Source organism: Amblyomma maculatum, chromosome 4, assembly GCF_055883805.1.
Source record: "Amblyomma maculatum isolate TAMU_Amacu chromosome 4, ASM5588380v1, whole genome shotgun sequence".
In the NCBI taxonomy this organism is placed as follows: Eukaryota; Metazoa; Arthropoda; class Arachnida; order Ixodida; family Ixodidae; genus Amblyomma; species Amblyomma maculatum.
Genome location: NC_139347.1, coordinates 50,976,259 through 51,002,528, shown reverse-complemented (window position 1 = coordinate 51,002,528; position 26,270 = coordinate 50,976,259). Strand labels below are relative to the sequence as shown.

At 44.2% G+C, this 26,270-nt stretch overlaps 2 protein-coding genes across 2 annotated transcripts in view; one reads left to right on the top strand and one right to left on the bottom strand.

Annotated features, from left to right (window-relative positions):
* Positions 1-1,650: 1,650 nt before the first annotated feature.
* LOC146190977 (prolyl endopeptidase) overlaps positions 1,651-26,270 on the top strand; it is a 48,948-nt gene continuing 24,328 nt past the window's right edge. Inside the window, exons 1-8 of the mRNA XM_084601388.1 lie at positions 1,651-1,862; positions 8,003-8,130; positions 10,924-11,019; positions 12,626-12,794; positions 14,818-14,919; positions 17,627-17,769; positions 21,600-21,712; positions 21,785-21,930. Of these exons, the coding sequence (XP_084457514.1) occupies positions 1,797-1,862; positions 8,003-8,130; positions 10,924-11,019; positions 12,626-12,794; positions 14,818-14,919; positions 17,627-17,769; positions 21,600-21,712; positions 21,785-21,930 (963 nt within the window). The 5' untranslated portion in view covers positions 1,651-1,796. The remainder of the gene's footprint in view (positions 1,863-8,002; positions 8,131-10,923; positions 11,020-12,625; positions 12,795-14,817; positions 14,920-17,626; positions 17,770-21,599; positions 21,713-21,784; positions 21,931-26,270) is intronic.
* On the bottom strand, positions 23,208-24,512 carry LOC146190978 (uncharacterized). Its single transcript, XM_084599711.1, has one exon. It carries the CDS (start codon positions 24,510-24,512, stop codon positions 23,259-23,261), a length of 1,254 nt encoding a protein of 417 aa, XP_084455837.1. The 3' UTR covers positions 23,208-23,258.

Sequence of the window (26,270 nt, the reverse complement as noted above, 5' to 3'; positions counted from 1 at the left end):
CTCTCTTCAGGCACGGTTGAAGTGTCCATCAAGAAGTGTGACGGATACTGCGGCCTTCCTTTCTTAAAACCAATTTACTTTTACAATCTCTCCTACACAAGAGTTGATTTCTACAATGTGAAAGCAAAACAATGTGCATAAGTCTGGAAAATCTTGTGTGGACAGGGATGTGAATAAATGCAGGAATTTTTTTTGTTCAGGTGGTGTCATGTCTTATGGCAACATTTGTGAGGGCCCATTTTAATTTTGCACCCACTGGGGTGGCTCTGTGTTTAGGATGCTCGACTCTGATCCCAAGGATGCAGGATGAAATCCCGGCCATGGTGACAGCTTTTCAGTCGAGGTCAAAAGCAAGGCGTCCATGCACTGTGCAATAGCAGTGCAGATCAAAGAACCCAATGTGGTCGAAATTTCCGGAGCCCTCCATTACAGTGTTCCTCTTAGCTCGAGTCGCTTTGGGTTACTATACACTAAACAGTCAACAACTGTACCTGCACATCATGCTCGGCTTTTGGCAACATGCATTTATCCGTGCAAGACATCATGCTCCAAATAAGAACTGAAATCCTAGACCCAGACATTTCCCACTGACCAAGAGTGATGCTTGCATATTAGACCTCTAAAGTTCTTGATAATGTTATTAGCACTCGGTAAAACGTGTGGCCCAAAGTAATATCTGAATGTCGGGAAGATGATGTGCAACTATTTCCGAGCCTTATCCAAACTGACGTAACAAAAATACAGTTAGACTACACCAAATCTAACCCGTGCGTTCCATCTAGGTGGAAGAGAGTGTGTGGCCCAACAGTAAGGTTGCAGCAGATGAAAGCAATGAAAGTGGCTATGTAGGGTTTATATATGTCGTCTAGCTGGATAGCGGACCCCGTACCAAAACCATCGGGAGGTCATGCTACACAAGATAAGGTTATGCCTGACTGCCATATGTTGTTGCAGAAGGTGCCGCTTCGTAATAATTGGTCTATCGCGATGGCATGGATCATTCTTTCACCTAATTTTGAGGCAGAATTAAATATTAGTTTCGGTTCATATGGAATCTATTTGGTTGCCAATCTTATTTTTAACAGCTCTGATATAATCATTCACTTCTAATCATCCTGGCATCAATTTCATTTACGTGCTTTTCCAGTGTACATGTGTTGCAAAATTGGTGCCTGATGACAATCTTTGGTTTCTAAAGGAGGGTCTTGGAGATTTTAGGAGGGTCTTGGAGACTGTGTCTGACAGATAAGCCTGAGATTTCAAAACTATCCATGGAAGAAGTTTCCTTCCTCCAAGGAACTATCCACCATCTATTCAAGTCGTTTTTGAGTTTCAGTACTAGAACACTGTAGTTTCAGATTAATTTTGACTTATGGGTTGACTAGTCCAACGTTACTGGATCTAGTAACGTTGGACTAGTCGGTATCGGATTTCACGCTGCATTTCGGTTATGGGGACTTCTGAAAGTGCAACCCATGGTGCAACGCTATTTGCGTCGCATATTTGGAAATAGAGCAGACAGTAGCAACAGATAAACATATCTGGATGTTGGATGTGTTTCGCGCTGAGCTGAGTTTAGCGTTTAGGTGTTTCAGGCGCTGTCGATTTGCTGGCTAGTTTTGCCGGTTTTGCGCCGTTGACGGGAGTGCGGCGGGCAACATTGAGAAACCCTGGCGCCGGCACGAGCGATCGCTGTGCTCGCTGCATTGTTCGTTCGGCTCAGAACACGTACTCCGGTGCTTCTTAACTTTAACAGTGTTCGATTTTTAGATTTCGCTAGGAAATATTCTGCCGCAATGAAGTTTCGGTATCCAACGCCGCGACGAGACGAGACTGTCGTGGATATATACCATGGCGTGAAGGCAAGTAACATTTTCGTTTCGACCGAAGCCCTATCAATCAACTTATCAGACACACCAATAACTTAAGTGGCGTGTTTCACCTAGCTATAGACGGGCGGCCCGTTTCGGCTCGTCTGCGATTGGTGCGACATCTTATCTTGTGCCCATTGTTAAAATGCATCGTTCGCTTCTGGTGGCATGTTTTGATCGGCACTTCAGGAAGTGCACTTAGCATGTTTAACGATATTTTGAAGGCTGGACGAGATGCGAACATTAAATTTTACCTCCGCTTTTAGGTGTGCCAAAGAGCGGAGTTTTTTATGACGTGTTTATTTTTTTAGCGTGGTCGCAAAGTGTGCAACATTAAAAGCCTATCTGAAAACTACCTTTGTTATAGTCTGCCACAGTACTACATGGAGGGCTTATGTGCTGTCTTGTCGCCTTCTCTTGAGGCATATGCTGTCATTTCAATACTATCATTATTGTACTATTTCTGTTCATCAGCTGCATCTGTGAAGCAGCAGCTGTCACGATAACAAGCAGTGGTTTGCCGCATGCAGTTACCGCCAAGGCCCTTGCTGGCGTTTACCTACCCTCTAGCTTGAGACGCAAGTACCGGCGCTCGTTTAAAGCGAAACATTTCACACAGCTGCATTGGTGGGTCACGTTGAGATGGCTGAGGTTTTACCGTAGGAAAGATACAGTAGTGGACACCACGCGGTGAGAGACGGGCTGAAGGGACTGAAAACGAGAAAAGTAACTAACAAATGGGCTGTTTTGTTGCAACCAAAGTGACCGAGTCATTTCTACAAGTTTGTTGTTTCACTCGTATGTCCCACTGGGGCCTTGACAAGACTTAAAATGCTTTGTTTTGACAAATTGTTCTTATTAGTCACAGAGGCTAGCTAGATGCCCCCTTCTGTTTTCAGAAATATCAGGTGTACTTTACCCGCACGGTTGTAATCCTTTCCAAAACTGTGCATCAGCACAGCTTTCGAGCCTTATTAGCTAAGTATACAGTGCCTTGAGTTTTCATACTTTTTAGGCTTTGGTAGCCCTGGTGTTATTAACCCCTAAAATAATTCATGCAGGCTTAGTGGGAAGTCAGGTTAGCTATTTTGTCTGCTCGACACATGTCAGTGGCAATCTGCCCAACAAACATCAATAATTATATTCGAAAGTTCTATTTGTGGAAAGTTTTCACAGCTCATCTTCAGTATTGGGCGTGAGCTCCACCACTGGAGCTAACGGCACTAGCATCGATCTAGACGCATGACTCCTCTTACTACTGGAGCAAGCTCTCGATTGAATTTGTGCATTTGAAAAGCTGAGTTGGTTTTTTCTCATTGGTTTTGCTTGGTATCTAGTGTCAGCATTGCATATTTGAATCTTGTGTCGTCGTTGCTGGTGTTGCAGTTTGTTTAAGCTTTTGCCATGGTTTGTTATGTTCTGTACCCGAATGTCGGGCATACGTATGCGATGAAACCCGGTAAAATCTTTCATTTCTACTGGAAAAGTGAGCTGAGAGAAGCTAGGTTAATCATGCAACGAATGGCCAAAAGAAGCGAGTGGTTATCCTCATGTGTGCAGCAAGCATTTCGTCGAGCTAGGTTACAAGTAGTAGCCAAAGGGCCCGTGAAGCTAACAAAGGCCAGTTGTTGCCAGGATAAAAAAGATGCAGGGTTTTCACGGAATAGTCCTTCCCAGAGCAAGCAAAGCTCGTCCAAAAGCCTGGATGTCTCAGGTTTTTTTTCTCATTGAAGGCATTGACACCTGACAACAATGGTTGAACTGAAATGAACTAAAAGATTCTGCCGCTGCGCATAGAGGTATACATGATGAGTGGTCCTAGGAAGCTTCAGCAGTACTGAACTAGTGATTTCAAATGACCTAGAAGCAAATAAACATAAACAATAACATTACAGGTAATGATCTTGTGAGGTAAGGGTCAGCAGATCTGCTCTGCGCAAGGAAAACAAGCATCTGCTCAAACCCAGAGCAGCAGTGATCGCAGTCAGTGCGCAAAAATTAGCAGCGTGAAACAGACCTCCACACATGTGCAACATTCACATTATAAAATTTACCCATGTCGTCCCTACCAGTCAACTTTCCTCATCAATCTCAAGAAAGCAGTCAAACGGAGACGCTTTCACTGGCATTGTCCAAAGGTACTCCGTATCTGACAGGCACCTGAGAGCTCCGCTCCTCTCGCAGAGAAATCTTATTACCCAGATTCAGCAACAACTTATCTTTTTTCATAACAGCAACAGCAGTGCTGACCATTGTGGACCGTCGTTGTAGTATAGCTAAAGCTCGCTGAGCTACGCTTCGACAGCTTGCTTACTCGGTAAGGTGCTTCCTTGCGGAATGAGTGGACGTAATTCTTTAAATTTAGCTTAACCCTTTCCTGTCAGATGGTTTCCCCGCTGACTACTGCACCAGTCAGCATTCTTTTGGGCCTCCTAGCCCCTCGCAAAGAAAGGGAGTGCCGCATAATGACTGGGTTGTAAATATTGTTACGGACGAAGGAGGAAGAAGAGGGCAGTGGCGTGAGCAGGAGCGCGCGCGCTAGGCCCGCTCACAGATTCATTAAACGTCATCTCACGACCATCGAGTATCTTCTCCTTGTCCTCTGTTCTGCTGTTGTCATCTGCTTGCCGCCACCTAACAATATTATTGAAAGCATTTCTTTTTTTTTTTTTTTTTTCAGTTGCACTAAGACTTCAGCGGAACTTCCTTACAGTGTCGTATCTCTCGAAGCACTCTCCTGGGTGTAGGCCAGGCTTCCTCTCACTCACTTTCGCTGCCTGAACGTGTGGTTGACTCTACTGTCGAAGGAGGCACATAGTTGTCTTCATCACTAAAGTAATCTTCGCTTTCTACATAGTCATTAGACACCTTTTCGTAAGACACGCATGCCGGAATGAAACCCATGCTGCGAGTTTTTGGCGCCAATTCAGGACCTCAAAACCACATGATAAAAAATAATTTTCCGACGATATGGTGCAGAGGAAAGCCAAATAGCCGGTTTGCAGGATACAACAAATCCAACCAGATGGTACGCCAATTCACCTACAGAAATATAATAGGCAAAACGTCCAACAACTGACCGGACTAGCAACAATTTTCCTCTGTCGGGTGATGCCCGACATGTGACCGGAGAGGGTTAAGCAGGTGTGGTAATACACAACTAAACGGCACCGCAGCAATGCAAAGGGTGTGATCCCATTTTGTGCATCACATGGCTCTGCCGAGAGGTGGCATCGCGGTGTGTCCTCCCGTGTAATACTTATAGCAAGCAGAAAAATAAGCAGGGACAGCAGAATGGCTTAATAACACCGTTACCCATTTTGGAATGATCATGTCATGTAAGCCATTCTACCAAACTTGTTTTTCAATCATTTGGACAAAATGATTAAAAGAAAACTGCTATTCATGTTATATAAATTATAGTGTATGACATGGTCCCCAGGGAGCTAGTTGGAAGGTGGCAACAGCTGTTTGTTGCTGTTATCACCTTCCAGCATGAATTGCATGCATTAAAGGGGCCTTACAACGCTTGTCCGCTATGCTTTAGATAAATGGTTATGTCATGCAGATACCGAATCAAAAAGAATTGCAGGAATCAGTGCACTAGAAGCAAAGTTGTTAAGGAATGAATTTTAAATTACAAGCAAACCAAAAATTGCCCTCAACTCAATTTTCTTGGTCTTTCACTTTCCCATTTCACTCATCCAATGACGACAGACAGCGGGATGAAACAGCCTACATAAGCACATCACAGCAACGTCGTGGAAGATGCCTTCTCATGGTTTTCTGTTCGCTGTAACGTGTTTTTGCTAAATTTGATGACCTCTCTTCCATGGCTAAGACTGCATGGGTGCCTCGTAGAAATAGAATGAGGAACAAAGAGACCAGGAGCAGGCAGGGAAAGGAGACGTTCCTTTGTCGTTATGGCCCCCAACTGTTGTGCTTTTCTCATGAGCTCGCTCCTTGACCGCCCCTTTCTCTCTGTCCGCAAGCATCCTACAATAGCGGGTTGCAAGGTCGGTCAGTTCTTTTCTGCCTAACTTTGCCTGCATAGCCACTGGTAGCTGTCCGCGTGTATAGATCGGAAAGTCTTTGTTGTAAAGTAGGAACCACCGCCTCTTGGGGCTTTTTGAGTCGCTTGCTTTTCAGTGCCTTCATGTAAAGCAAACATGTCGGATTCATTGACTTAATATAATATAAACAATGAGACATAACAAATTTTTGCTAATGGACACAATATGCAGCTTTTTATTCAATCGTCAAACGCGCGCCAGTTGAAGTCATATCCGCTGCAAAGAACCATCACTGTGGGCCGGCACCGTCAGTACCATGATATTGGTTCTCGAAAAGATTGAAATATTACATACCGGAATGTGTGTTACGACAGGTGGTAATAGCATCGCCATTACTCAGCAATTGCAGCAAACAACCAAAACAGTGCGCTAAAACTAGGTTGAAGGACCCTTTTAAAGCAGAACAGAAGGTGCCTCGGCCATCAAGTGAATCTGGCAGAGTGGCTAAAAAAGGTCATCACTACCGCTCGTCTGCTTCTGGATATTGAATTCATGACGTGGGGTATCCCTAAGTGCTCTTAAAGGGTTCCTTTAAAAAGAGGGTTCAAAATGTGTCCACCAAATGCTTGCATGTTTGGTTTGCGGTATATTGATGTTCCAAAGGGACTCAAGCTTATGAGGAACGCTGTTGTGGAAGGATCAAGTAATTTCGTCCACCTGGGGTTCTTTAAGTCCTCTGATGTTGCACAGTACACAGGTACCTTGCATTTTGCTTGCATCGAAATGCGGCTGCCACACAGCTGGGTACGAATTTCTTACCTGAACTTGAACTGAATTGTTAACTGAATTAACTACTGAACCACCGCAGCGGGGCCAAATGCTTGCATTGTGTAGAGCAGATGGCACTGGTAATGCATGATGCATACAATTCCTCTGAAGTGAGCTGATAATTTGCAAGTTACAATTTAAAACTACCATTCTCACAATTTGCAGTGGCCACAGGCACCAATCATTTGTGCAGATTTTGCCTCTGAACACCATTAGGTCTGCATGTCATCTCTGGGAAGGGACTATATTTCATTCTTAAATAGAGTGCAGCAAAGAAGGCGGAGTGCATGCCGGGCAACAGAGCACAGTACATATAGCTCCCTTACCTTTCACTCCTCTACTTCTAGCCATGGCAGGAGAGCAAGTGAAAACAAAAAGTACACAGCACAACTGAATTGGCTTGGAGATGCATTTTTGGGTGGAGCAGGGTACCAGTCGGTTTTCTTGGTTTTTCTCACACTGCCCAGTGCTCACACTGATATTTGTGGTGCTGCGTATGCAGGACCGAAAAATATTTGCTAGAGCGTGATAGGCGATCCGATATCTGTTGGTATGACCTGCCTCCTTTACCCTCAATTACGCCCTTTCAGTGCCCCTTTAAATGTTTTGAAGTTGCAGGAATTTCGAATACAATGAATTGAACAGAAGGTCATTTTGTTCACAAGGGTCATGAAGAGCCGGGCCTGAGCAACGACAGCAATAGGGATGAAAAACCTATGATTATTTGCAACCATACTTTATTTCACAAACTATTTGGAGCACAATTACAGGGTATTCAGCACAACACAGACAAGAGGACACCACGGTCGCCTGTGGTGTCCTCTTTCTGGTGTGTGTCTGTGTTGCGCTAAAAACCCTGTAATTATGTCGGACAACCAACTAGCTTAGCAGTTAACTCTCTTAAAGTATGTTTGGACGCATTTTATGCAAATGCAGTACCCAGAAAAGTGTGACTCTTAGTTGGGTGTATTCAGTATTCCTTGTGGCGTCACAATCATGGCATTAAACCTTGAGAGAACTTAGGAGGTGAAATGCAAAGTAAAATCTTGTATCTAAAGAATGCTGGTAGTATTAAGTGAAACACCATGCACAATTTTCTTTCTCCATTAGTATAGTACTATGATGTTATCTATGAAACAGTGGTCCAAAGCTCTTTCTTTGTTGCTGCTTAGACGACACTTTGTATGATGGCCATGATCATCGGACATAAGCACTTTGCATGTAATTTAGAAAAATAAGTGTTTTTTTTTTTTTTTTTTTTTTTTTTTTTTTTAAATGCTACTCTTGCAGGTGGCAGACCCCTACAGGTGGATGGAAGACCCAGACAGTGAAGAAACGAGAGCTTTCGTTGACGCTCAGAATGCTGTCACAACACCGTTTCTAGAGCAGTGCAAGGACCGAGTGAAGATCAAAGAACGGTGAGCATATTGTGTACAGACATGAGATGTGAGTGTGATTTATTCCTTGTGCCTTGTACCTACCTTTTCTTATTGAATCAAGGCATATTTGGCTAGTTTTTTCAAACAGGAAAAACACTGACTGGTGTTTCTTTGTCTTTCCCCTCCAAGTCTTTGTACATATCACTGATGTGGAGCTTGCCCATCCTACTTGTCCTCTGGGCAAGTATCTCGGACACCAAGTTGCAGAAAACCATGGTTTCTTACTGTGCAAGGTTCCTTTTAGATGCATGCAAGAAACTTTGATGTCGTCAAGTTTAAATGGATCCCAAACACCCTTTATATTATACCTATCGCATTTCTTTTTTTTCCGCTGGATGTATTGTTTCTCGTCTCATATCTGGCCCCAAAGATGTCTGGCTATGTTGGTTATATGCTTTCCTTTGCTGTTTCGCGGCCCGTCTTGATGGGACGTGCACGCTCATTCTTACGGCCTTCGTAATTGCATGGAAGCAATGAGAGCTTTTCTTCTTGAGCCACTCCATCTGCTGCCGCTAGGTTTGTGACCACCTCACTTCTCGTTTCCCACCTGCTTCTGCTAGGGTGTACGGTTTTTGTCTGGTTTCGCGCTGTCACCTGCTGGTCTGCTAGTGAGTGCAGCATCAAAATGAAAGCGTAGTTGCCTTAACTGCATGTTGCCATTGTGAACAATGTCTTTATAACAAAAGTTGGCCATTACAGCTATAAAAAGACGAATAACCCCTGTGCATCAACATTACATGACATGTACTGCAGTCTTAAATGCAAAAGGTGTTGGACTACAAGTACTAGATGTAAGCTTGGTTAATGCAAAGTTGGCATGGCTGGCGTGTCTATGGTGCTTAACAATTGTTTCGCCTTCATCGAAACTCTGCCACCACAGCTGTGGTCAAACCCAAAAGAGATGAAAACCCAAACTTTTCGAATTTGGGCTCCTATTGCCCTGTAAAAACATCTAGGACGTCTATTGCCAGTGAATTCCGTTTCTTGTGACAAAGAAGGAGATCCTAACATTTTGCATTTTATAATAAGCTTGTTGGCAGTTGCTGTCGAAATTGGGGTAATTTTTTGTGAACACCTAACTTTTGCTTTCTTTTTTTTGCAAGTTGCATACCTGATACAAAAAATTGCACATGCATATAATCTGTGAAAGTAGCGATTTATAATTAAGCGAATAAAGTTCTGCTTGAGAAAGTCACGCTGCTCCTGTTTAGAACTAGAAACGCAAAATGCGGTGAACTCTCCCGTTGTGGGTGTATTTTATCTCTTATGTACATTTGGAGATGTTATCAGCATTTTACAAGCTCTACAGTGTGGTCGTGTACTCCTGTGCTATTTCATAATAAATGACAGTTACGTGCACTCAAGACGTCATTGACTTTCTTGAGTCGTCACTCACGATGACATGCAGCCAATGGAGAAAATCGGTTGCTCTGACACCATCTAACTGGTGGCTGTGCCTTCTTTTTTTTTTTTTCTTTCTCTCTTTTTTTTTTTTCCGCCACTGATGCCACATCAACACCGGAGCACATCTGTTCATTCCACACATTATAAATGAAAGGCTTCGTTACGTTCAAACCGGTGGCGATTTCCATGTCGCTCTGGTGCACGGCCAAGGTGCTGAGTACTCCGTGGCATTTAATTTCCTGTGTCAACCTGTACAATTCAATCTTGGAACAAGATACGCAGAATGAATGATAAGGCATCAGTAAACAAGAAGCCGCACGCCCAAATAGATATGCCGAGCCTGCTGGTGTCTGTGTCAATAAGGATAAGTGTTCTCGAATACCTCGCACACCCAGTATAAGTAAGAATGTGCTCAAAACAGACAATGAGTACACGCATGCACACTTTTCACTAAGTCGAAGTTGCACCAGAAACAACTGGTGGTGAGTGCATGGGCTGTCTTGCTGAAGGCGCTCAACTCTGCACCAGAAAGATTAATGAAGGTCCCTCTTTGGAGACATTATAGCGCCCTGGCAATGTGCATTGCTGGGCAGCTGTACAGGCTACGAAAAAAAAAAAAAAAAAATCTTGAACGAGCATGCACATAAGATGCACAAAATACAACACACAAACACACAAAAAAAAATGTTAAAGGAAGGAACGGGATGCCAAGTGCCTGAGCTAGTAGAATTATGCGCATTGATGACTTATTTATTAGTAATCTTGCTGCCGAGGACTGAAGCATTTGCTGTAAAATAATGATGATGTGGTAGTAGCTAAGAATTCATAAAATGCCCTGGCCGCAAGGCATGGTTTGTAGTGGGCAGGGTATTGGGTATTCCGAACACACTCCCTCGCCACCGACAATGCTATGAACATAGCATGAATGCATTCTTACCTGCGGTTTGTCAATCTATGCTCGCTATTTGCATGGCATGCATCGCAAGCAGCGAGCGATGATGCACGGCCTGCACATTGCCAATGTATGATTGCTGGTCATGAATAGCACATCATTAGCATGAGCAGAGGCAGGCAACCACAAATAAATCCCGTCAGGCTTAGGCAGAACTTAGTGAAGACATTTCCTGTACTTCCGTTGTGTGACATGAAAACATTTCGCCACTCTGCAAGATTCATATCTACTTTATTTGACCTAGACTTCCAGAAGGCTTTTCATGGTACTATGTTTTAAGGGCTGCTAACTCGGGTTGCATGGAAATTTTGTCCATAATTTTAGCCACTGTACTGTGCTACTCAAGAAAGCTATGTCCATGTGCAGTGCTTTTGCGGTGTTCATATTTGTCTTGTTTATTTTTCTTTTGTGGCCAGGCTACGGCAGTTGTATGACTATCCCCGCTTCGGGTGCCTTAAGAAGCACGGCAAGCGTTACTTCTGCTACATGAACACGGGGCTGCAAAACCAAAGGTATGTGTAGCTTGTCTGCATCTTTTCTGCATTGAGAAAGCCTTTTGGTACAACTAGTTGCTGCTGTGCTGGGACCCATCCTGAGCTGTACGATCAGGTCTCTGCTATGGAAAAGCGTCATGCTTACAATAAACATTGCCGTCTGTGGCATCTCTGCTGGAATGCGCAGTCTAGTCTTCACTCCTCTGTGTGTCTTCCGTGCACTTTGTATCGGCAACGGTTTATCAACTGTCCCAGACCGATACCTTATTATTTAAGCATGTATGTTAATGCGCAGTTCGCACGGCCAAGAGTACCTGACAGAATGCATCATGCATGTTCAAGGCAAGCCCCTGTATTTCAAGCAAAATTATTATCAAACTACCTGCCTGTCTTGATTTTGATTCTAATAAAGTAAAACACCGCCTCTATGCTTCCCAAGCCCTTGCTGAAGACTTTGTGCTGCTCTCTAGCCTCACGCATAGCGCGAGCCTGCTGAACGCTATGCCACCTCAGTTAATTGTAAACATTCAGGGTGTCTGTAGATTCCGACATGCTTAATACATGCAGCACATAATTGATTCCTGCAATAACTTGCATTTGATGGTTGGATGGTCAATGCAGGTAAATAATAGTTGCATGATTGTGGTGGCTAATGGTTGTGTGATGGTTTCAGTATTTGCATCTGAAGAAAATAAAAAAAAAAAAGACATTTTAAAAATGTGGCCTTTGTGCAAAAGATGTGCAGCATTTTTTTTTTTTTTTGGCCCCGCCGTGATGGTACAGTGGTTAGGGCGCGCAACTGTTGTGCCCAAGGGTGCGGGACCAAATCCCGGCCGCTGCGGCTGCTTTTTGATGGCGGTGAAAAGCTAGGCGTCTGTGTACTGTGCGATGTCAGTGCACGTTAAAAAACCCCAGGTGGTGAAATATCCGTAACCCTCCACTACTGCGTCTCTCATAGCCTGAGTTGCCATAGGACGTTAAACCCCATAAGCCAAACCAACCAAACTCCTCCCTCCCTCTCTTTCTCTCTCTTTTTAAAGCCACACTTCCACGATAAGATGAGTGCCACCCAATCCCCTTTCCCTTGCGTTTCTTATTCTTTTATCCTCTCTCTACTTCAGCAATCAGACTACAAAGATTCAGGATAGGTTTTAAGAAAATGTCCTAAATTTACTGCAATAGTTTTGAAAGGAAAAGATTATGGACATTGTGCAGATGCTGAGGATCCTGTACACTACATCTATCGTAAGTGGTGCCTGACCTCATATTTTTGTCATGGCAGCTTCAGTATAAATTATTTAATGAGCCAGAGTGCACGCACTTTATCATGAACTTAGAACTTTATGATGGATGCAAGCTCAGTAAAGGGAAATTCAGACTAGTTGGTGTATGGCAAAAAAGTATGCTTTATGAAACAGCACAGTGACGGGATGTAGTGAGAACAGACACAGATGAAGTACTGCTTAGCTACCGAATGTTAATTGGTTGTCCAAAGCATAGTTACGCACTCGGTATCAATGGAAAAAAACAAGAAAATCGAAACCCGGGCGAACAAATAAAGGCTGCCCCCTGTTGTTTTTTTTCATTTCTCACCACAGTGATTTCTCTCTTGTTCCCTCTCCAGTGTCCTTTATGTGCAGGATTCCCTTGAAGCTGAGCCCCGAGTTTTCTTCGATCCCAATGAACTCTCTGAAGATGGAACCGTGTCTGTCAGCTGCACCAGTTTCTCTGAGGATGGGGAACTGTTTGCATATGGCCTCAGCTACAGTGGCTCTGATTGGATCAAGATATATGTGAGTGTTTACCTCCATGCTGTAATGTGTAGCAGCATGTGCCTTGTACAGAGTCGTAAAAGTAAAGAAAATACAAAACCACACTCATGAGCACATGTGCAAGGAAAAAAATTTATTGGGGCACTTAAGCTCCGACTTTAAAGGTATGACATGATAGTTCAGGCTACCACCCTACACATCAAGCCTGCTTTAACCAAGCTGTATGAATGTGCCTACATGGCCTAGGGGTAATGTGAATTAAAATGTCCTGGCAAGCCAATTGTGATATCACCTTCTTTGCAAGGAGAGCCCAGAGTTGGCAGCTCCTGCCAAATGTAAGGTTGGTTAACCTTACGGCCAGTCACTGTGTGGCCATGTCAGCTGCCATCTACCGCCTGCCAGCGCCATGCTCGCGATTTTTAGCTCACAATGCCAATGCCAGCACTGGATGCTGACATCACATTTTTGGTGTATGGGGCCTTTAACGATCTCGCATTAAAGTGGCGCCAGTGTCAGCCTTGCACCACAAGTGAGGTCACACGACTCCTTTTGCTGCAGCAGCAGCAATGGGCTCTCGACATTATTTTTAGACACTAAAAAAAAAAAAAAAAAAAAAAAAAAAAATGGTTTCCTTCTCTTGGTGTATACCTATGTTGCACACACTGTTTACTTCTTGCTGCGGTAACAGCACCGCATAATTTACACTTGGGGAACAGCATTTTATTACTGCTTCAATACCAGCCATGTGCGACGGACCTCAGAAGCTTCGATTTCGTTATGAAAGATGGGAGCCGGCGAGGAGAATGGTTAGCTTCCCACAACCAAGGTGATATGATTGTGACATTGAGATGCATGGGCTTTCTTAAAACTAAATTAAAACACTGGTCGTATTATAAAACTCAGTGAAGTAAGGAAAGTGATATATATATATCACAGATATCCGGGCTCAGGCTATTTTGAAATATTAACTAGACATAGTACATACCTTTGCTGTAACAGTTTTGAGTGTGGAAGCTTCAAAAGGTGTTATTTGTACCAAAATTGTCTAAATTACTCAGTTGTGGGTGGCACATTAGTTTTCCGTACATCACGTTTGCTGACGTGCAGTCCTGATGGTGGTTTCCAGCATTGGAGTACATAAAAGCGGGCACTTGATCTGATTGAGAAATTATTTGCAAAAATTTTTTTATGTTGTTTGAGGAAACCATTGCAGAATCAAGCACTTCAAATGGCTAGCTTTTTGTTGGGCTGGGAAAAAAACAATGTGGCACATTTAAAATCCAGCGTTCAGTTCCATTAAACGCCACATACTATGCCATACATAATGTATTGAGCACCGCATGAGAATGTCTGTGATCACAGACAACTACCACTTTTCAACCAATGTGCTTTCAGCATCCAGCCAAAGCAGTCGTGCAGCTTTTATGACTCATTAATGTGAGTGTGCTGATGAAAAATGAGCTAATGAAAATGGTTCCTTGGGCTGAGGGAACTCTTTGTTGGGTGCTGAACATTCGTGATGGGCCTTTGGGACTACTGAGTGTATTCCAAGAGAATGTGAGCATAGCAGGAGTTGGTGGAAGAGATTAGGAAGTTTGGTGCAGGGTTAAGGTGGCTCCTACTGGTACAGGACAAGATCAGTCGCCGGAATGTGGGAGAGGCCTTGGAAACATGGTTGGGCTTATGATGATGGACACACATGTGGTGAATATCTGTAAAAATCAAGAACAACTGGCTTTCTAGGCTGCAACCTGACAAAATGATATAAAGAATGTAAGGTTACATGGTTTAACTCCATCCATATAGCTGCCTGCTCAGAACTTGAGAGTTTTCCTGGTGGTGCAATTCTTGGGGTCCTGACTGCCTGCGTCTACCCGAGGCAGAAAGAGGGGATGCAGGCAGAATGACTGTGTTGGGGCAGTGACTGGCTGCAGGTATATCCGTGCAGCAAATGAGATTTCATTGACAATTTGATACTACCTGCAAAGCTGGACAGCAGAACTTGGACAGCCTGTGTCAATGAGGATGACCTTTTCCTTCACAGGTCAAGCGAGTGGCCACAGGTGAAAACTTTCCAGAGGTGCTGGAGCGGGTTCGGTACACGGACATGTCCTGGACACATGACAACAAAGGCTTCTTCTACGGGGTATGGACAGCCTCTCCCTCCCTATTTTAGGCATCGCAAGTAACACGGGTTAACATATGTCAGCTGTTAAAAGCAATCTGAGCTCTGCTGCTCTGAACAATTGGAAGTTGTTAATCTGCTGAAAACCAGTGAAATGAAAAGCTTTACGAGAATTTTTCGGCTGGTCCCTTGAACTCGGCTGCCTTGCTGCTTTTGAGGCCTGCTCTTGTTACAGGCTACCAAAAGTGCCCGTGCCTCAATTAGCCGGGCTTGCGACAGGTGCCTATTGCCTTTACATATAGTGTTGCAATGGGGATGCAACCATTGGCAATTACTTTCTTATCATGATGTAAGGGTGCCTTCTGTTCACAGCTGTAAATGCATTCCTGCCAACCCTCCCCATTCGCCTGGGAGACTCTTGATTTTTTTTACTTAACCTTCTGATTGTGTGGCCACTGCCTTATACTTCCTGATAAGTTGCTTTTGCCATGCGAAATTTTTTCTACGAAACCAACACCATGGAATTTGCAGCAGCATCATAACCGCCAGCATGACTATCAATGGCCACACTGGCACCATCACCTCATTGGCTAAGCAGCCGATCAAAGCCAAATCAAACCAAAGGCAAAGAGCTGTGGCTGGTTGTATTTCATGTTAGCTGTTGCAGCTGCTTGATGGCTGCTTGTCTGTATGTCCAGGGTTAAGCCGAGCCACCTGTGTGCTGTATGCAGTGTAAAGTTAGAACTCTCGTGCGCTTAAGTTATGGTGCTCTCAGAGCTGAAGAAAAGATATATGTTATACTTCTGAATTTGTGCTTTGTGGCATCGAGAGAAGACGACCACATAGCTTAACGTGTGGATGTGGCGTCGGCATGTCTCATGGCTGCAAACATGATTTGAAACTGAAACTGGAACTGAATTCCACTAATCAATGTGCAGCGCAACCCTCCAACATCTGCTGCTAGTGAAAGGCCATCAGCATGGACCATGCTTTTACTCTTATTTTTAAAGTGCAGCTCTTTTGCACCCATCCGTCACGTTGAGCCATGTTGACGGTGTAAGCGAACCAAAGAGAGTGTAGAGTACACATCTAAGAAGAGCCATGCGTTCTGCACGGCTCACTCCGCTTGCTTGTCGGACACCTTAGACTGGCTGCCGGGCAAAATGTGGACCTCGTGGATGCCGACATCAACAAACATCTTGTAAGCTCTCTCTGTCTTTCCCTCCTGGCTCCTCGCTTCCGCACTCACCTTTCTCATTCCTTTCGCTTTGCAAAAATATTTCGACACTTAAGACCTCCTACGTGTATGAAGGTGAAAGCTGCTGCACACAATAGTTTGTCCACATCTGCCATACCACACACAGCGTTGCCTTCTAAGCGCGAACCATTTGTGAATATAATACTGTAAAACAGTCTCAGCCAATTTATGAAAAACGAGCAATGCAGCTGGTGGAAATGATTCATCTGCCGCTGCTACTAAATAAACTGCATGAGCGGAAGCTGAGTGCCGCCTCCGAGAGGACCTTACTGTTAGCGCCGCCGAAGCTGAAGAACCTCACTCAAATTTTGAGTTAGGGAAATTTTTATTGTCCACAGAATATTTGAAGCGGTCTAAATCTGCTTCTGCAAGCTCTGTGCAAAAGAGCTCATTGGGCACTGCCGGAAAGTTTAAATGAAACTCTATTCCCCGCCCCCACCCCCATTGGTGCAAATAAAAAAAAAATGTTACGATTTTTGATCTCATCAGATTGGCAGCTATGTGAATGTGGTTTGTTTTGTGTGCGTGCATTGCATTTGTGAAACGTAGAAGATTGGTGTTCTAATGCTGCATCCCGGTCTAAACAGGTTATCCTTTTCTTAAATCTGTAGTCTCCTGTAGTTTTTCCTAGAGTGGTGTGCATAAGGGATCATCACAGACCTTACAGGATGGTTGCCATGGAGATTGCTTGAAGGTGATTCTAGTGGCAGGGGTTAGCCGGCCATGTGTTTTCATGACCAAAGGGTGTCGACTATATAAGCGCAGTGCAAAAGCATAGCATAACACAATACTTCCAACCAGTTCTTCTGCCATAATGAGGGGTAGCATATGCAGCTACTAAGCCCAGCACCCAAGCAGAGGCAACGAGAGAGGCTCAGCAAAGGCATTTGGGATTCTACCGTACATGTTGCCAAAGCAGGAAGAGCTATACAAGCAATATTCAAAATTTGGCCGCGATAAGGATAGATGCAGCAACAAAGTAAACGTGTCACGTACAACGATGCGAGCGGAGCAAACAAACCACAAAACCGGAGCACAGTATGTATAGCTAGTTCTATCATGATGAAAAACACAGCTGCAATATGCACAGCGAGAATATCACTCAAAAATTGCATTACTGTGGTGGTATCTGATGAGAAGAGAGGAGTCGCTGGAGAAAGATTTGATGTTGGGAAAGGTTGAGGGTCGCCGGAGAAGGGGTAGGCAGCGAACGCGATGGTTAGATGGCATTCTCGAGGCATTGCAGATGAAGCTATGTGATGTTAAGAAGATAGTGAGAGACCGGAAAGCGTGGCGTGACATGGTCCATAGGGTCACGAAGAGTCGGACACGACTGAACGCCTGAACTGAACTGAAACATGGAGAATTTTTTGAGGCTGCAAAGACTTTGCGATTTGGAGTGTGCACAATGTGGCCATGGGTATTTCGTGCCGAGCTGTATAGTGATAATGTGAGGGGTGTCTGTTGCAGAAATACCCAGACTCTGTTCAAAAAGCCGATGGAACGGGGACGGACAAGGCCCAGGACCAGAAGCTGTACTACCACCGTGTGGGCACGCCCCAGTCCGAGGACGTGCTGTGCGCCGAGTTCCCTGAGAAGCCCCAATGGAGGGTGTAAGTGATGGCACTAGGGCTAGTATTTGTCGCCCCTTTCTGCATCACTTGCATGGTTTTGTGCGGGGGCTGCAGTACCTGCATTGCACCACATTCCCTGATCTCATGGGTACATGAGGGCGTTATGTATATCTTGCCACCTACAACTTCTCTTCTATTACCAAGTAGACTTGAGAAATACTGGATCTTAAAGAAAGTTTAGGATGTCCTGTTTCTCAGATGGCAGTCCCTTTTTGATGTAAAGTTAAATCTTGTGGATTCGTCATCAGTTATATGGAAAAACTGGATAATTTGTACAGCCAGCCCAATGCTGGCCAAACCCTGTGTGATGGCCCTTTTGAAGCAATGAAAAAGTGGGCAATTCTTAGGGTTTTTGAAAAAAAATTTTTATAAATGCAGTATTTAAATTGCTAATAGTGAGCTTTCAGTTCGAAGCAAATAGTTACCTTGTTTGAATAGTTTCAAAGTGCAGTTAGTAGTTTGCAACAGGAAACGTAGCAGTAAAAATAAGATTCGATTGTTAGCATTTGTCGAAAGATGTTTTTCGAATTCATTGAGGAAACTAAAATAAAATTGAACAAAATAAAAATAAATATTTCAAAACTTGCATTAGGTAACATTCAAACAGTAGCAAACTTTAGTGAACTAAGCCTCATAGTCTCAGGTCCTTACCGTGAGATTTTTATATGCTGCTGATTTTAAATGTAACAGGCGCAGACATCATTTTTGGGCATGATTTATAATCAGAACTTTAGCTGCACAGAGTCATGCGTTCCACATATTTGACTGTACATTCCTGTTCTAATTTCCACTACCTAAGGATCTAAAGTTTAAGCTCTTGCATGCTTTGAAGTTAACTTCTAGCGACATTGCAGCTACAAGATCCGTTGCCGACAAAGCACTCTCCTTGGGCATGGAAGTATGTAGTGGCACATTTGTATCTTTTTCGTTACCTTTGTCTTACGAGCCTTCCGTGCGGCAGACAGAGCACAGTTACTATTGTGGCATGCTCGTTTTGGCATCTGGGCTTTACCCCATGACATGTGCTTGTGGACAACAGGCTAAACGGTGAAGCCATCGAAGGCCAAGTTTCGGGTGCGGCCGATGCATTGTGTGCGTGATGCCTAAATTCTAGTAACTTCGAAATAGTTCGAAAATATTTGGAGTTTTCGAATAATGCTATTCGCTTTGTTATTGGAAACATTTGAATATTTGCACAACCATTTATTTAAAAAAAAAATTATCTTTGAATGCAATTTTGGGAAAACAAATGTACAAAATGTTGAAAAAGCATGAATATATAGTTAAGAAATGGTAATCAAGGAAGTTTAGAACATACAAAATGTTGTGCAGGGCTTCTTTGAAAATATGGCTTCCGTATGTGCGGCCGTTTTTGGTGCTAACTCTTTTAGTGCCGTGATCAAAAACAAGCAGCTCTGTAGGCTCCTAGAAAAAACTTTTTTTATTAAATGAAATATTTACATGGCTCTGTTGTAAAATATTCTCAAATTCAGTTGTTTACATGGTCTTTCATATACATGCAAAAATAATGTTTTGTATCACATGAAGAAAAAAAAGTGCTCTGCAAACTTGCGGGAAAAAAAAAAGACATCCAGAGAGTTGAGGAAGCATGAATATCAAAATGAAACGCTGCGAGAAAAATAGTTAAGAATACCAAAAATATGCCACGCTGTCTGATATTGTGAAAATTTGGTGCAGCTATCTGCAGATTTTTCTTTTTAGTGCTGTTCAGAAGCTGTGGTCGCCAGTATGTTGCCACGGTGGTTTTTGAGAGTCTGAAGTATATATCCTTCCAACTGCACTAGCAAAATTCAGTGAAGCCAAATCACTAAGGAAATAATATGTTGTATGCTTAAGTCATTTTGAAGATTTGTCTTTCACAGAACATCGCTAAATTGCTAAAAATACTAGCTTTCAGGTTTTGGCGGTATGAGGGGGGCAGTCTTTCGCCTCGCCGCCACTCCGTGAATGCAGCGTCCTCGCTAGCGACCCACGGAGGGAACAAAGGGACAAGGATGGCCACGCCACAGTGTTGCTACTCGAATGCTATTTATTACACTTGCAAATAATACAGAGCGTGCCGGCTAGTTATACATCAATAAGGTTTTCCTTGGAAGGACAAGGCTGCATAAGAAGGATTTCTGACTCACCGGCTCGGAAATGGAGGTGCGACTTCGGCGGCGGACATTTGCATGTGCCGGGAATATGACAGCGTTTGCCATACCTTGGCGTTTGCCGTGGGAGGTGGTGAGAGCGTGCGGTATTTACCGGTCGTGCACGATGGGTCCTCCCCTGTGCCTGCTATCCGTGCCTGCTATCCCCTGGCGTTTGCCGGGAGAGGCGGCAGGAGACGACCGCTCGCGTTGCCAGCTGGATACAGAAGCTCTCTGTCGTCTTCTCGCGGGAACCCGCGTAGATGTCTTGGTGGCGCACCGATCGCTGGTTCTCCTTCCCCTAAGGAGAGGTATTTACCTCCTCTCCCAGCCGGCGTTGCCACAACGCTTGCTGGGGTGGTGGTGATCGGCCGCGGCGAAGGGGGAGGTAACTGGTTTTCCACAAGGTCTATCTTCCTCTGCTCATAGCATAGCATGCGGTTTTTGCATTTTCGAACTTGCTGTGTCTTATGGATGGCATGCTTTGTGGCACGCGAAGGGGGAGGTAACTGGTTTTCCACAAGGTCTATCTTCCTCTGCTCGTAGCATAGCATACGGTTTTTGCATTTTCGAACTTGCTGTGTCTTATGGATGGCATGCTTTGTGGCACGTTTTGCAGGAGGTTATAGAGTGGGATCCATTCTGCCATCAAAGTTACTTTTCATTACCTCTGTGGCGAAAAAAATTCACAGTAAAAGCAGCGACATCATGCGACTGGTGCCAAAATTGTAGCGCGTTGGTCCTGATGTGAACCCATCACTTTTATTGACGTTTGTAACCACCTTGCTATGAATAATTCTTTCTTGTAATCGCCTGCGGAGAAAACAGTGAACCACACAGAAACTGTTACCATAGTATATTTGCCTAGACGGGGCTGGGTTCTAACACACGGAAATTTGCATTCAGCAGCGCATTGAAAATCATCGCTCACATACAGAACAATGGCCTAAGGGCCTGTCCCTAAAGAGTTAACTTGCTTTACTGTGTGATATATGGTGTGCCATCTTTAGAACGAAATGACATGTCTTATGAAGAGTTTCAGGGGTCCCAAGCACATAAACATGTTAAGCTATAGATCAGTGCACCTGTACACCAAACTTCCACAAATATGAAATGATATATGCATTTGTTCGTTGCTTCGACAGCTAAATGCATCGGTGTTGAGCACTGCTTGGCTCTTTGAAATCCTACCACATCTCGTGTGTTGCAGCTCATATTGAGCGTTAGAGCGAATTTTCAGGTTAGATAGCTCACGATGGCTGCTGTTATCGTAGGCGAGCAATAGAGAAAGACTCCCCGCTTCATGCAAGTGCCGTAGGAACGCAATAACTGCTGTCATATTGAGGTCCTATGAGTTTTAGTCCTGAAACTTTTGACGCTCGGTTTACATGCTTTCACACTGAGGGTTGTCACGAGTGCCATTACTGTGAACGCACTCGTCAAGTGGAAATGAAATGATATGAGTAGCTTGTAACCTGTGGCTGGGCGTTGTCTGAGCTGCCGCGATAGGTCAGAGCTTTGATTTGCCTGCCAACCAGTTGATAGAAAGCCTTCCTAGTGGGAGGGGCTGACGCCTGAATTTTCTTGTTGCAAAATGCATAAAGCTGACAGTGCCAGTGACAGCTCAGTGTGCTCACTGCTTCTCTCTTTGGCTAGGGGTGGCCAGGTGAGCGATTGCGGCAACTATGTGGTTGTGACGGTGGAGGAAGGGTGCAAGGACAACCAGCTCTACGTTGCTGACCTCAGCAAGCTCACTAATGGCATCAGAGGTGAGCATGAAACGCAGAAAAGCTTGGAAGTTTTTCTCATTGCGTTTACAATTTCTTTCTTGTGGCATGCAGATAAGTTGGATCTGAAGTGCGTGGTGGGCAGGTTTGAAGCGGAGTACGACTACATCACGAACGAGGGCACTGTGTTCACCTTCCGTACCAACAAGAACCGACCACGCTACGGCCTTGTCAACATTGACTTGGCGAACAGTGCCGAGGTGAGAACGCCTCACCGTTTGGGTTAGGGTGAATGGCTTGACCAACGGGAAGTGCTCCCTTGCTGGCCTGATAAGCCCCGATTCCTAGCATTGGTTCCATTGGGCTTAGAGCCATGGGTTCCTACAGTGGAATTGGAAGGCTCACATTTTAATTTGGCTAGTGATAAGTTTGTGCGGCCTATTTGTGTGGTTTGAAGAGCAAAGTGAACGCTGTGTCCATGGCAAGCATAAAGATTGGGCAGTTCTATTTAAGTACTCTATTTTTTGTTTTATTTCTTTATTTTAACGGGGCATATTAAAGTGAAATTGAAGACAATCGACATCAAAGCTGAGTTTACCTTTTAATTTTGTTAATGAGCATTGTGGTTTGAAGTGTTTAATGGCAAAAACCTGCATTTTAAAGCTCATGAGTAGACCTTCTCACATAGCATATTTATAAAAGGGCATTGCTGCTTGTGGTACAATCACCAGTATAATACTAATTTCTTTGCCATCATTAAATACACAAACAAAATTTGTATTCTATATATAAGAAATGCGTGCGGCCTCATTTTACGAATACGCAATGAAGAAAACCCAAGTCAACAAGCTTTCAAGTCCATATTTTCGACACGCAATATTTGAACTACATTGCCAGTTGAAAAAAAAATTTTAAGAACTGCCCATGTTTCTTGTTCATGGCCTTTGCAGTTGCAGTATAAAATTGGAGCTTAAAACAGAAAAGGGCCACAACTCTTCTTTTTAAGGGGAGACACTGGGGTTTGACCTTTTTTTCTTATTTCTTATGTTACAAGGTTGAAATTTTTATAGCTGATGTAGATTTTTCTTCTGATAACAAATATGTAATTGGATTTTACCTAACTTATATAGATGTGAAGATATTCAATGTGTCATGTTGGACCACCTTGCCCAAAATTAAGGCAACTTGCAATGCAAATACTGGCCTATATTTTACATTTACATGCTCTAGAAGGACCAAGGAATGCAACCATAGCATAGGCATAATTTTAGACCAATCACCGAAAAAGTTACAGACTTTGGAAATTTCCAGTCTGAAAATGAGATTTTCTTGAACCAGATAAATTGGTTGCTATTTATATTTATGCACAAAAATATGTAAATGTATTAGTATGATTGCAGAAAGCACCTCATAAGCTTTCAAATGCAACAAAAATGATGCAAATCGGGCCAGTAGATCTCAAGATATCGTGGGCAAGGGTTGTCAGCGTGGAAAAAAAGTCCATTTTGAGAAAACAAGAAAATAAGTTTAGAACACCACAAAACTTTATTATGGCCAAAAGCAACCATGGATACGAAAGGGCTGACCTCTAGAATGCACCAGGCATGTAATCACTGTCTTTCACAGCTGTGCGCTTTCTTTTCATTGCGCTGCGGAAGCTTTCTGCGCGTGCATGCTTTGCATCAGATGCCGCAAGCCGACGCCTATCCTTCTCGGCTGACCTTTCAATGGCTGTAGTGCCATGGTTCACGCTCAGCTGCTGCAAAATGGCTTTGGTAGCGCATTCCTTGCCGGCGTTGAATCTAATGACTGCTTCAGCCACAGCAGATTGCACTGCAAACAATGAGGCATGCTTAGTCTTGGGCACCAGGGACCAAATGATGGAATGGAGACTCTCATTTGAGTTTTGGGTCTTTCCCCTTTGGCAGCGCTGCAGCAACTTCTTGTCGGAGAGGCGGATGAAAACAGGCCTCAGTGCAGCTGCGACATACTCTGGCAAGTTATAGCGGTGCTTTGGGGGTGGCTCATCTTTAGCCAAAGCCTGGTTATACTTGCACCAGGATTCTTGCCCTTGAGGGCAGAGACCATGGTTTGGCTCTGCATCCGTTGATGTCACATGGTTATATGTAGCAAGCACCGCATTGTGCATTTTGTCATTGTCACCCTGGTGCGTTTTCAGTGCCCAGCCATAGTACATGGTGAGCTTTGTAATGAGCTCACCAGTCAACTTTCCTTTCCCGCTGAGGCTTGGTCCATTTTCTCCCTTCCTTTTATGCACTAGGTTTCTAAGTGCTGTTCCCATCCTCTTGCTGACATGGTTGGTGCAGTCTTCTTTTTGAATCTGCACATATCCGTACACATTCGCGTCTTGAAGACTGTTGAAGGCGCGGCTGTCACCATCACAAAGCATGGTTACATAGCGCAGTCCATACTTTTCAATTGACCGGCTGAACAGAATCTTGGCTGCTTCAACTTCCATTTCACCTGGCTTTCTGGAAGTGTTTTTCTGGCATTTGTGGCCGGCTTGCCATGCTTCAAAGTTTGGTTCGCCCTCCTTAGGACCAAAGCGGCATCCCAGGCAGAAATTACACAAAACCACAAAATCGAGAACATAGCCCGTAAAAAGCTCAATTACAGTCCCAACACATACATGTGAGGAATGGCCCCGAGTGAGCCACGTTCCATCGAACGACACAGCTATATTTCCCGTGTGTCCAAAGTTCAGGTTCCGGTATTGAAGTTTCACAATATCAGCACAGTCAATCATCACTTGTGCGGCAGCATTCAGAGCAGCAGGGTTTAATTTGCCTTTCAAGTAGTCTTGGTACGTTCTACAGTGCATACCACGCCGCGAAATATTGAGCGCGGAGAAAATGTCATTCAATGCGGTCTGCCCGTTCCCCGTGCTTGCAGCAGCGCGCGCGGCGAGAACGTTGACTTCGAAAGGCTTGCAGGTTGCGTTCGTGCCTACCCTGGGCGAGCTCCAAGTGGTTTTCACCTGCCCACAGACTTCACAATTGAGCGCGAGCTTAACAGCAAGCCCAAATTCCAGCTCACCTTCTGCAATGCTTACGGAACCGCCGCACACTTTGCATTTTACGCACTCAAGCAGCTCGTTCATGGGGGTTAGGGCTAGCACAGTGAACGGCGTTCCTGACGCGGGCGCATCTTCGATCGTTGATCCCAAAAGAGACCGCTTTCGCCGAGTGCCTGAAACTGACGAAAGTTCACGCTGTGCCTCCGTCGCGCGATGTTCTAGTTCTGTTCTATCGGCGTCGGACAGAAAAGGAGTGTCTACACGGACGACTCTCCCGGCTCCGTCGGTTGTTGCAGCATCTTGCGACGACGCCGCAGCAGGGCTCGAAGTGTCGGCGGTCTCCGATGTCGGTGCATCCGGCAGCATTTCGCGTGACTGCAGCCGTTGCGGGCGCGGTTGCCGCCGTTTTTTCTTCTTTCCGAATGCGTGCGCAGTGCGGAACTTTCTATTGCCACCAGCCATCGTAGCGTGTTCGAGAAAGCTCAATCCAAAATGGCGGACGCGATGCCGTTTTTTTTTTGTATCTTTTTAGCAGACGATTTCGCAGTGTCCAATAGGGAGGCAGGATTCGTAGCACGTGACGCAAAAGCACCAATGCGGTGCGAGTATTCTTTATTTTTTTACTGGCTTGTGGCTCTGTTGTTGCCAGGCGCATGCACGGTTTCCCACTAAAAGCGGATAGCAGAGAGCTTCATGCTTCAAACGAAACCAAAATGGTGGCGCTCCGCAGCGGGGTTCTTGTATGGCACGCTTTTGAATTTGACCTTTTTTTCAGTCATTTTCGCGAGGAAAACTGTCACATTGATGACTTTGAAGAGCAATAAGTCAATAAATACTTAACTGACAGTTATAATATTTTATGTATGGGTTCCTCAGAACATCTAGATTCGGAAAAAAAATACTTTGAAAAGTCAATTTTTTGGTCATTTTTCGGCTGCAAACCCCCGTGTCTCCCCTTAATTCGTGCACGCTCACTTCGTGCTGAAGCTGACAAACCTTGAAAATGGGACGCCGCCGACGGGTCTTTCGTTCAGTGGGGCTGGTAAAGGTTTCTCTTTTAATTAAAGAGTTGATTAATTCTAGTTATTTACCTTGTTTTGTTTATAGACTCGTTTAAGGTGAACAAGCAAGCCTATGGCCGCCCTCTTCAGGTATGGCGGGCAAATTATTAGCTGTGATCTAATTATTTTTCATTTTGTTTATGATGGTGCGATATAGTTCTGCAAGAACTTGACAGATTGTTAGGGTGCAACCAGTTATTGTTTCAGAATTTGCTTGCATAAACTTTAGCAACTAAGATAATCCTTTCAACATTGTGTTTTGTCCTTTGGCTATTTTATTAAAGTAGCACCTTAAGTTTCATCAAGCTTTTCAAGGCGGCTGAAACAATGTTGTAACAGAATGCGTCATCTTCTGTTGAATGTAGATCTTTTCACCTCGAAGATTTTTGCCCATGAGTATTTCGCTCAGCGCAGCAACCTTAAACAACCAAAGCTGCTATGTTATACGATTTTCGTTTTAGATGGGAACAGGAAGAACCCAAAACACACTTTCTTTTGTCAA

Coding starts and splice junctions, on each gene's coding strand:
- LOC146190978 (XM_084599711.1), bottom strand. CDS start 24,512: ATGCACTGTAGAACGTACCAAGACTACTTGAAAGGCAAATTAAACCCT.